The sequence below is a fragment of the Penaeus chinensis genome, chromosome 25 (assembly GCF_019202785.1).
Source record: "Penaeus chinensis breed Huanghai No. 1 chromosome 25, ASM1920278v2, whole genome shotgun sequence".
In the NCBI taxonomy this organism is placed as follows: Eukaryota; Metazoa; Arthropoda; class Malacostraca; order Decapoda; family Penaeidae; genus Penaeus; species Penaeus chinensis.
The window spans coordinates 21,439,561-21,452,060 of NC_061843.1; the positions used below are offsets into that span (position 1 = coordinate 21,439,561).

Below are 12,500 nucleotides of genomic sequence, written 5' to 3' on the forward strand. Positions count from 1 at the left end.
AAGAGCAAGACAGAATTTCATCTCGCAGGAGACACTGGAAGCCACATATGCTTGTCGCACAACTCGCCTGTCAAGGGATTGTGACTTGCATCGTCCCCTGGTACACAGAACTAAGTCACTGCTGAGATGGGACAAGAAACAGTTTATCAGGAATCTTGCAGAGGAGGTCGAAAACCATTTCCAAGTAAATGACCTTTGTCCTGCCTTCTAAGCCCTGAGAAAACTGAACTCAAAGCCTTCCTCACAGATAACTGTAGTTCGCTCTGCAAGTGGCCCGATAATCTCATGTCCTGTTGAGGTGCAGGTGCATTGGGCTGAGCATTTTGTGCAGTTGTACCAGGTTGTTCCACTAACAATTAACTTCGATGTGAGTAGTGTCGATATTCCTTTGCCAGACCCACCCATCAGCAAGGATCCACCCTTCCTGACTGAATTCAGGGGGGGGGGGGGTGTAAAGCAGCGGGTATCTGTGGCATCCCAGCTGAACTGATGAAGGCTGGTGGAGAACCTATGGCAAGGGGCTTGCATGCAGTCCTGTCTGCCATCTGGCAGACTGGAACCATTCCCCCTGACCTGCTGATGGGTGTGGTCATCCCTTTCTGGAAGGGGAAAGGGGATCGGTGGGACTGCAGCAATCACCGAGGCATTACACCACTCAATATACCGGGAAAGGTTCTTGCTCACATCCTTCTGAGACATATCAGAGACCACCTGCTGGAGCAATCTGGGTTCACTCCTGGTCAGTCTACAATAGACCGTGGGAGATCCTGAGACTGAGAGGAATTCCAACAAGGATTATTGGATTAATAACAAGCCTGTATGCTGGTAATGAAAGTGCTGTAAAGTGTGGTGGGGGCCTGTCCAGCTTCTTCCCTGTAAGTTCAGGACTCTGTTCTTGCACCAACACTTTTCAACAGTTGCACAGACTGGATACTGGGTCGAGCTACTGTCCAAAGTCACTATGGAGCACCTCTGGGCAATATCAAGGTTACAGACCTTGACTTTGCTGATAATGTAGCTATCCTTAGTGAGTCTTTGGAACCCTAGTGGCAGCTCTTGATGCCTTTAGCAATGAAGCAAAGCCCTAGGGGCTATAGGTCTCCTGGCCTTAGACCAAGATCCAGGACTTAGGGGGCCTGCTAGATCCTGTTCAGTCGGTACATGCTTGTGGTGAGAACATTTAGAGTCTTATATACCTCGGCAGTGCAGTTCATGACTCTAGGCTGTCACACCAGGAAGTCAGTAGATGGATTGGCCTGGCAGCAGGGGTCATAAAATCTCTTGACAAGAGTATTTGGAGATGCCAAGCTATGTGTATTCAAGGCCCTGATATTGACAGTTTTACTATACAGTAGTGAAACCTGGACACTATCTTGAACCAAAGAATCTTGTCTTGATGCCTTTCGTAACAGGTCCTTTCATTGGATCATGGGGTACAGTTGGCAGGACCATGTTTTCAACCAACGGTTGCACCGTGAGATTGGTACAGGACCTGTTACAGCCCGCGATTGCCAACTCTGGCTATACAGCCACCTGGCTCATTCCCCACAGGAGGATCCTGCCCACCGGGTTCTCTCTTTTCGAAGAAAAAAACCCTAGGTGGAGGAGGCCTGTGGGACGACCTAGGAAGTCGTAGCCTGGGCCGATCGATCAAACCTGTGGTGAAGAGCTAGAGATGGGCCGGACCCTGCCTGGTGGCTTGCCATGAGGAACCCCCGGTGGACATGATGAGAGGATGCAGCTATGCGCTCCCGCCAGCGCTAGCTCCCCATTGGTGAATGATATATATGTTATATATTTATATTTAGACATATGTATATTAATGAATATATACATATGTGTGCATATGAATATATATGTATATATGTATGTTTTTCATGTATGTATGAATGTGTGTGTATATATATATATATATATAATATATATATATATAAATTACACATTACTATCATTGTCATTACCTCCCAGGTGGTCCATGAAGCACTATACCATATCATTTGGTGGTATTCAAATTAAGTTTTCCATGGCTGACCCTCCTGAATTTCCCACTACTTGTATGTGCATCTGGGGAACCCCAATGTTGTGGAAACAGTAGCATGGTGTATTGTGCAGAATCTTGAATATAAATAGTTTTTATAATCAATCAGTTTAGAATGAAGTCTAATGTATGCACAGAATAATACTACAAAATAGTCAAATTAAAAATAGGTGAAAAAGAAGCTCGAAAGGTGTGTGTGGGAGTATTGTTTCCATTGGCATCACAACATACCATGTTTTCTGTTTATTATTTATATCAATTATGTACAGTATTAAACTGACAAAATGCAAAACAATATTAGTATTATTGTTTTTATTGCTCTTCATATTTCTCATTTTCATCATAAATTCCATCTTTTTATTTTATATCATCATTTTGATCATTAGTGGTGTTATTGTTTATTTTTACTACTGCAGTGACATAACAACAAAGATCATACCTAGATATGTGAGGGAAAGACCTACATGGAAGAACTGGTCTGGGTACATCACTAGGTGAGAGATATACACAGCTTTTCTGAATCACTTTATACTGCGGCTTTGTTACAAGAATCATCATGATCAAATTGGGCAGTGAGTAACTGGACTACGGAGATGCACATCCAAGCATCCTTACATACACAATCATTATGTTCTCATCACTACAACTTCCATAATGTTCTGTACTGTCTTCCCAGTCTCAGGCTATACAGGGATAAACACTTGGAGTTGGTGTGAATTGTCTGACATCTGGATCTGAGGTGCACAAAGAGTGACAATCTGGATGAACACCCATGTGTCAAGCTGAAATCTGTAGTAGCTGTTACATTAACCCCTCCAGTTCAGTTCAGTGAGACTGGCAAAGGCTAGCTTCACCCAGGCCTTACATGTATGTGGCCCAGCCTTATCCCCTCCTTCAACAAACAGCACAACCTTGACCATGCTAAATAATGATACAACAGTTGCTTATGTAAAAATATATATATATATATATAATAATAATAATCTAAAAAATAAATAAAACCTAATAAACAAAACCCTGAAGATAAATATCTATAGCTCTCCCTAATTCTTCTTTCTCACTACTTGAAGTCCTTCACTGCTTAGGTTTCAACAGCAAGCATTGATACAAATGTTTGCTATGAGGTTTTCAGTTGCATAGGAGTCTTAAATATATGGAATTTAGTTATAAAAGGATATAATTAACAATTAATACAAAACATTATATAAATGTATGCATAATAATGTTACAAAACGACCCTTATGATGATTATGCTTCTCCTAAGTATGTAATGCTTTATGATTTACTAGATGATGTCTGCAAGTGAATGACTTTTTACATACTTCACAGACAAATGGTTTTTCTTTTGTGTGTACTCTAATATGCCTAACTAGAGTACCTTTCATAGAGAATGCTCTGTTGCAAATGTCACAGACATAAGGCTTTTCTTTTGTATGCACTCTCATGTGCCTGACTAGAACACGTTTGTCAGAGAACCCTCGACCACATACATCACAATTAAAGGGTTTCTTTTTTGTATGTACGCTCATATGACTCACTAAATTACTTTTCCAAGAAAATGATTTACTACAGACGTCACAACTAAAAGTTTTCTCCTTTGTATGAACAATCATGTGTTGCACTAGATTGCCTTTCAAAGAGAATGGTTTACTGCAGACTTTACAGATGTATGGTTTCACTTGTTTGCTTGTTAACAGTTTATATTTTGCCTTGCGATGATCCACCTCTGGGGTTGCCTCTTCACTATCTGAAGGGTCTGTGTCCCCAGAGTCATCAATCACAGTTGGTCCCACATGCAATGGATCTCCATCATCTGAGTCACTTTCACTTCCTTCCACATTTGCAAAATTTGTTTCTACTGATACTGGACACATATCTGTATGCACATCTTCAGCCATTATATAGACAGCATTCTCTTCATCTGTATCATCACTTATTTCTGTTATTCTGTGGTAGTTTTCCCCACTGATGTCTTCAGTATCTTCTTCCTTAACAGCACTGAATTCAACTGTTTCATCATGCAATTTTGTTTCTAAACTTAAATCTTCAATGACAGCTGTTGAAGTCATCCACTCTCTACCCATATCTGGAAAAAGAAAGACAGTGATGAACTACCATTTCACATCAACATCTATAAACACACACACAAATACATGTATGTATATTTATATATATATAATGTATAAACACACACACACAAACACACACAAACAAACAAACACATATATATATATATATATATATATATATATATATATATATCTCACTTTGGCATTTTGTAAGAGGTGATGGTTGGGGGTCTTGAGCAGGTTTTGGCTGAGGGGTGGCAGCTGGTGCTGCAGATGCTGGTGGAGGCTGGGGATCTTGAGCAAGAACTTCATCTTCTGAAGGGCGAGCAAAGAGGGTGAGCAAGTCTTCTTCTGACTGTAATCTTTCAAGGACCTCTGGAGGAAGTCTCAATGATGCCAGGCCCACCCTAGGATCAGTGCCAAACATTGCTTTGAATGGAGTGCGCTTAATACCGGAATGATGAGCAGAGTTCTTTTGGTGTTGAACAAAACGAAGGCCAACAGACCAATCCTGTGTCTTGTTGTTTGCCATCCATGCCTGCAACATGTCCTTGATGTCCCCATTGGCTTGTTCTACTGAACCCTGGCTTTGTGGATGTCTTGGTTTCCCATGGACCATGATGAGTTGTGGCCAAAGTTCTTTCAACTCTGAGATGACTTTAGCTGTGAATTCAGAACCACTGTCACTTTGCAGTATGGCAGGAGCTCCAAACAGAAGGAATATGTCAAGCAGTTGAAAGGCAACTTCAGCAGCTCTCTTTGATGCAAGCGCTCGAAGTATGACAAACTTGGTGAGGTGGCACTGGTAGACCATGATCCACTTGAACTGAGCCTGAGGCAATGACTGCATATCCACAAGGTCAACTTGGCCACGAGAGTTCAATTCACTGCTCAAAAGGGGCTTCACAACTACCCCAGCACTCTTATTTTGCTTCCTCTTTTTTTGGCATGTGATGCAATAGGACTTGAATAATTCAAGAGCTTCTTTGGTGATGTTAGCATACTTTGCCCCAAGATTGCACTTCATTTTGTCACGTCCACCATGCCCTGTTGTAATGTGTGCCCTCTTAATGATGTCATAAGTATCCTCGATGGTCACATAGTAGACTGGCGATTCATCTACACTCTTGCGTTTCTTGATCAGCTTTTCACTGTCTCCACACTGAAGAACTTCATACCTGCAAAGAATAATGTTCTGAATAATGCAAATAAATACAGCAGTGAAAAAGTTAATCAGTACCAAATTTTCACAGTACATAAACTTTAGTAACTTTAAATCATAAGCTGAAGAATAAATCCATTTTCTGCTGAGCCAACTACATGATCTGATCATGAAGATCCATGAGATAAGAATACAATTGAGTTTTGTCAAAAAAAAAAAAAAAAAAAATATATATATCCCCTCCCTTCCCCATTTCTACACACTTTTACTTCAGTTCAATTGCTAGGACTGTTGTTGCAACATGGATTTTTTTATACTTCACTTCCATTGTAAAATATCCAATGAATATTAATTTTGAGATTGTCTGTTGTTTCCCTTCCATTCCAATACCAACCTGTGAATTTTAAATAAGAAACTTACTTCTGGAGAATGTAGTATCCATGCCGAGACTTGGAAGATGTGTTCTGGGCTGCAGTCTTTAGTTCTTCAATGGTGTTAGAATAGACTTTCTTTGGCATCAAGTACTTCGGACACTGCCGATACTTTTGAAATAACTCTTCTCTAAACTCTGCCTCAAACTGGTCCTGCGCCATTGTCAACCCAGCCATCTTCACACACAATTCTAATTTTCTTTGGTTATTATTGTCTCAGTTTACACTGTCCTCATTTTTTCCCCTTTTCTCTCTTTCTTTTTTTCTATCAAGCTTTACACTACACATGTCTCTTCTTATTTCAATCTTCTCTGTCTGACTTTCTCTTCGTCTTGTTGTCTGTTATGCAAGATCTGTGGAGGAAAGGGAGAGGAAAGAAAGAGAGGGGAGGCAACATGGTAACACACACACACACACACACACACACACACACACACACACACACACACACACACACACACACACACACACACACACACACACACAAACACACACACACACACACATATATGTGCATACACACATATATATATATATATAGATAGAGCAATATATATATATATACTTAAATATATTTACATATATGTGTGTGTGTGTTATGTGTGTGTGTGTGTGTGTGTGTGTGTGTGTGTGTGTGTGTGTGTGTGTGTGTGTGTGTGTGTGTGTGTGTGTGTGCGTGCGTGCGTGCGTGCGTGTGTGCGTGTGCGTGTGTGTGTGTGTGTGTGCGTGTGTGTGTGTGTGTGTGTGCGTGTGTGTGTGTGTGCGCCCGTGTGTGTGTGTGTATGTATGAGTGCATGCGTGCGTGTATGTGCGTGTATGTAGGTGTATGTGTGTATGTGTGTATGTGTGTATGTGTGTATATGTGTATGTGTGTGTGTGTGTGTGTGTGTGTGTGTGTGTGTGTGTGTGTGTGTGTGTGTGTGTGTGTATGTGTGTGTGTGTGTGAGTGTGAGCGTGTGTGTGTGCGTGCGTAAAAAAAAATATATATGTATATAGACACACACACACACACACACACATGCACGCACGCATGCACACAAGCAAGCACGCACACACATAAGCACACAAACATATATTATATATAGATATATACATATACATGTGTGTGTATGTATATGTATATATGGAGATATATATATATATATTATATATATATGTATATGTATATGTATATGTATGCATATGCATATGCATATATATATATATATATATATATATAAATATATATATATATATACACACACACACATACACATACACATACACATGAGTATATACGTATATATACATATATAGATATATGCATATATATATATGTATATATGTATATATACTATATATATAATGTATATGCACATACATATACATACATACATACATACATACATACACACACATTCAGTGCTCCTCATTTAATATGAGTTTATTGTGTTTATAAACTCATATCAAATAAACGGTATTGTGGTTGGGAAGGCAACAAACCTCTTACCTCTCTCTTATAAATGCAGGTGGAACACTCAAGGAGTTCTACTTGTAATAACAAAATGTATACTCAATATCATACAGCATCTGGCATAAATCAGGAATTTATATCTAATGAATATATACCTATCTTTGGATACCGTGATAAAAGCTGGAATTGTAAAATAGTTTATCAGTATATTGAATTTCTAGAACAATAACAATGGTTGGTAATATCATCATGATCTACATGCATGAAGATTATTTAAGCAATTTTACCATATAAATCATCTATGGTGAGGCTTGGTAAGGATAGAGAAATGTACGAGGCAAATGGACACTCTGGCCTCATTTTCCACACTACATTGTCTGTTATGGTGACCTACTGGTAAGTGCGCAGATTTAATCTTGTAACAAACTGCACTTATCAGCTTCTCTTCCTTTGTGTGATTTGCTCGTCTAGGCAACTATCAAATGAAACTCAAACTTTATGCTTATTGAAACTGGTTTGCTGTGCCTGCAATTATAGCATCATTCTGGCTTTCATAAAATTTGGAAGACTCCAATATGATACTTAGAAAATGTGGTTTTGCAGATGTATTAACATCACAAATCACTGCCTTGTGGCTTAGAAGGTAAACTCTGTGTATGGTAAACTAACTTAGACAATCTTGCAGCAAGGACATGCAGAGATTAAAGAAAAACTGTGGCAAATTCAAGGAAGAACACATTCTACAAAACTTTTGAACATACAGATAACCTGGAGTGACATATGAAGTTATTTATCAAAGCTCCAAAGAGGCCAACACACTCTCATCTTGTCTCTTGGGAGACTTTGTGGAGGCCTGCAGCAATCTATTATAAATATATGGATTAGTCTCAGAATATGCTCGTGAAGATTTGTTAGCTTTTGCCAGAGCACGGAATAAGCGGCATTATACTCAGCGTTATACGATCCGATGTGCTATAATTTAATATCAACTATCCCTTCCTAGCCTTCATGAACTTCATAGAGGAAAATCTGGCCACATGCTACACGATCGATAAATAGAATGGGACTCACCTCAGTGACAACCAACCAGCTTCGCTTTCTTCTTTCTTCTTTTATAGGGTTTCAGATTCTTTTTGTCTATATCCCCTGAAACCTTTTCATGATTCTTCTTTCTTCTTATATCTATAATTTTTGTTTTTTGTAGGAATATTTTGGTGTCTTAGTATGTAGGACTTCTGATCATCTGGCAGATCTACTCCTGTAATCGGAAGTTTTACATTTGGATTAATGATTTTTATTTTCTTTAATGCTTCCAGCAATATCACTGTTAGAATTAAATCTTGGCCAATGGAGGAAAAGATGTTTCTCTGCTGCTTCTTGAATTTTGCACCATCTGCAAAAGGGATCAGTTTCAATTTTTATTGTGTGCGCTGTTCTTAGTCTTGTAATGCATGTGTCTAACTTTCTATCTTTTTTATCTTGTCCTTGGTTGGGGGCTGGTGGTTTTTAAATAGTAGTTCTTTGTATTTGGGGCTTATTCAAATGTTCTTCCCAATTCTTTTGGTTTTCATTCTTATTTTCTTTTATTACATATGAAATGTCTTTGGTAATATTAAAAGCTTCACTTATATTATGAGCTGTTTTTGCTGCAAGGTCTCCTATTTCATTACCCTTTATGTTTTTGTGTGCTGGTATCCACTGAATTATTGTTTTTTGTTTGTTTTCAGTTAGGCTACAAATTATTGATTGTATCTCAAATATAATGTGTTTGTAGTTTTTGGGATTAGTGTTTTGTATGCAGTGAACTACTGATTTAGAATCTGGGTATATCACCGAGTTTTTCATGCTGTTGTTTTTAATATATCTTAGTCCTTCGTTCATGGCAAACAACTCGAGTTCTATTATTTGGGTTTCTTTTGGTAATTTCCAGATTGTTGTGATGTTTTTGTCTTTAATGTAAATTGCTGCTGAGGTAGAATTGACTTCTATTTTCGAGTCATCTGTGAATATCTCATCATGTTTTTTGTATATTGTGGTTTCCATCTGGTGGAATTGATTCCTGATTATTTCTTCAGGAGTATCTTTTTGTGAGACTGTGCATAAAATTAGTTTCTGTGTTTTGATCAATATCGTGGTATTTGAGTTATGTTTAGGGTAACTTTTGTTTTTTGTGTGACATTATCAGTGTTTCCCTTTTTGCTCCCCACGATAATGTGGACAGTTTTTTTTTTTTTTCGCTATATCTATCCTTCTGTGAGATGAAGTTTTAACTCTATCTGTATGTGATTTCCAATTTAATTTGGGGGTATCAAATTCTAATCCTAATATATTATGGTTATTTTTGAATAGTAGTTTTTCATTATCTACACTAATTTCTGGTATGCTTTGAATTCTTCTATTGGTGAAACACATGAGTTTACTTTTTGACATTTATTTTCAGATCCCATCTATCAGTTCATTCTTTTATATTTTTAACTGCACTTTTTAAGATGTTAGTAGCCTTTAAAATATCTGTCTTGGGAAATTAGCGTGATGTCATCTGCATAAATTACTTTACAAGGTTTCCTTTGGGAGGCTCAGGTCTGACATTAGTATGCTGAATAGTGTTGGACTTAAACGTGAGCCTTGAGGTACTCCCTTTGATATTTTTGTTGTTTCTTCTTCTCCTATTGTTATCTGGTATGTTCTACTTTCCAAGAAATTCTTTGAGCATCTTAGAGGTGAGCCCTTGATTCCTAGTTTGGCTGCCTTTATTATAATTGCATCGTGGTTGGCTGAGTCAAATGCTTTTTCTAGATCTAAACAGGCTACCAAAGCAAATTTTCATGTAATGTTTTATTTATTACTGATTCAATTATTTGCAGTGCATCTGTGATTGATCTATTTGGTCTGAAACCTGTTTGATTTTCATCTCGTTTTCTATGTATATCTATGTATATTCTGCAATTTATAATGTTTACATACATCTTTCCTAAGCAAGAAATTCTACTGATGAATCTGTAAGACCTAATATCTGTTCTTTTTTTCCCTGGTTTGATTATTGGATTTATCAATATTTTTTAATTCATCTAGGTATTCACCTTTTAACCACTGCTCATTGATTTCTTTTAGAATTAATCTTAGTATGTTGTCTGGTGCCTTTTTGTAAAATTCATAAGTGGTTTCGTCTGGCCCCTATGCCTTTCCATTCTTGGTTTTGCTTAATGTTCTTTTAAAATCTTCCACTGTTATTTTTTTTGTTTAGATTTATAGTATCAGGGAGGTTTAGTAGTTTGTCTATCTCTGCTTTAGTAGATATCATTTGGTTCTTTTCCAACAATCTTTTTATATTCTTCTTTGAATAAAGCTAGTTTATTATTCATATTTGTAATGGGGAGATCATTGCTTATTACAGGGTAGCTTTGATTAGATATTTTGCCCATTTGCTTCTTTATAAAATACCAAACTTTTTTTTAGTTGGGGTCTTAGTCTTAATCATTACAAAAGTTTTCTCATGCCTTTCTCTCTTCTGTTTCTATTACTCGTCTACTTTGAGCAATGAGTTTCTTGTATTCAGTTTCATTTTCTTTGTTAGTTTTTTTTCTCCATTTGTTACTTTATTACTTCGAGACAAGTTTCGTTCCACCAGGGTTTGTTTGGTTTAGTTTTTTTTCTTGTTAAATGAAACATTCCCCCATTTCTTTTAGCATATTAGCTAATGCTGAGAGAGTTTTTGTGTCTTCTATCTTTAAATTATTCAGTTCTTTCTAATATTTAGTCCATCCCTCTTTCACGAAATGTCATTTTCTTTCTTTATTATGAGATGAATTTTGATTACTGCTAATTTTTACAATCACTGGCAGATGATTGCTATTCAAATGTGGGCCTGATGTTATTTTGAAGTGACTTAACATTGGAGATCCTATTATTAAGTCTATTGTTGAAGTTTTGCCTATTTTTGGATCAATCCTTGTTGTTTGGCCTAATGGTGTTAGTAATATTTCAGCATTATACATAGAAAATCTAAAACATTTTTGCGCATTTTATTAGTGAGTTTTGGATTTAAGTTTAGTTTCCAAAATGGGTGATGAGCATTTAGGTCTCCCATGATCAGCTTTGGTTCCTCTAATTGGTTTGAATAATGTTCCATTTCTTGTCATAAAATATTATTACATGGTTAATGAATTAGCAATACACACAGCCATTTATTATTAGAAGGTATTTTAATAGCTTGTACTTCAAGTTTATGTTCTTGATTATCATTTAATTTTATATCTTTATATTGAAGAGAGTTTTTTACACAGAAGGCTAGACCTCCACCTATCTGATTTTATTGAAATCGTTGACTTTCCTGTCTTGTGTTTTGAAGGTTGAATTGTGTCCTGTTTGTGTTTTGGGAGGAGTTTACTACCTGCGTGTTGTTTCTTGATGTGTCAGTTGATGTGCTGTTATTATGCTGTTTTCGCTCTTCATTTGTTAATGGTTCTATCTTTTGTAACTGTTATTTTTCCCACTTCTTGGTTATTTGGTGTTGTGTTGTTTTTATTTATCTCTTGTTCCATTTTATGAAATTTAATGTTTATGTCTATCGGTGTGTGGTTTTCCTTGCAGTAAAAACATTACAGATCATTGTTGCAGTCTTTGAACATATGATTAAATCCATTACATTTACTGCACCTTTGTTTTTTTAATGGTGCAATGACCATATCTTTGACAATTGGGAAAGTGTGTTGGTGAACTTGGTAAGAAATGTGCCCTATAGCAGCTCTTTCTGGGCATTTCCCTTGAAATGTTAGTCTTATGGATTTTGTTTCAATCCATTTTTCCTTACTGTTTAGTTCTTTATTTCTCTTATTTTATTCTCCTTATTTGAGTGATGTTTGAATTTTGACTCCCATTGTTCTATTTTTTTCTTTTGAGTTGTCTATTTTCAGGTCTGTTTCTACGGGGAATATGGTTTTGTAGGATCAGTTGTTACTGGAAGCTGGATGCTCGCAATTTCCTTCCCAATTGCCTAGTTTTATTCATTTCGTGCAGTGGTCTCATTTCTGAAGGGTTATATACCTCACACCTTATAGCTTTGCCTGTTCCAAGGACTCTTAAGGCATTTTCTTTTATGTTCTTCAGGAATTCAGACATGTTTATTGCGTCTGTTAGTGTGACTGGACGGTTAGGGTCTGAGGCATACGATCCCCCATGTAACTGAGCCAGAATTACATTTTGCTGGGTTTCTACTTGCGGTTCAGAGGCGACGTTTGCTGCTGCGGTTTGTTGTTGTGCTCGGGGAAAACTGTCAGCTTCCTGGTCTGGCGGGAAGTTTAAATGCTGTTCTGTGCCCTTTCGAGGGAGTTTCGAAAGTGGGTCTTCG

General features: G+C 37.4%; 1 protein-coding gene across 1 annotated transcript in view; it reads right to left on the reverse strand.

Moving 5' to 3' along the window:
- The window catches only part of LOC125038654, a 21,477-nt gene that overhangs the window by 8,794 nt on the left and 183 nt on the right, over window positions 1–12,500 (reverse strand). Inside the window, exons 1-12 of the mRNA XM_047632196.1 lie at window positions 8,225–12,500; window positions 5,690–6,053; window positions 4,306–5,285; window positions 3,303–4,124; window positions 2,728–2,772; window positions 2,503–2,528; window positions 2,033–2,115; window positions 1,657–1,741; window positions 1,166–1,223; window positions 906–959; window positions 651–773; window positions 246–349 (exon numbers count right to left, since the gene is read on the reverse strand). The exon at window positions 8,225–12,500 is cut by the window's right edge and continues 183 nt beyond it. Coding sequence (XP_047488152.1) covers window positions 246–349; window positions 651–773; window positions 906–959; window positions 1,166–1,223; window positions 1,657–1,741; window positions 2,033–2,115; window positions 2,503–2,528; window positions 2,728–2,772; window positions 3,303–4,124; window positions 4,306–5,285; window positions 5,690–5,877 — 2,568 coding nt within the window. The 5' untranslated portion in view covers window positions 5,878–6,053; window positions 8,225–12,500. The remainder of the gene's footprint in view (window positions 1–245; window positions 350–650; window positions 774–905; window positions 960–1,165; window positions 1,224–1,656; window positions 1,742–2,032; window positions 2,116–2,502; window positions 2,529–2,727; window positions 2,773–3,302; window positions 4,125–4,305; window positions 5,286–5,689; window positions 6,054–8,224) is intronic.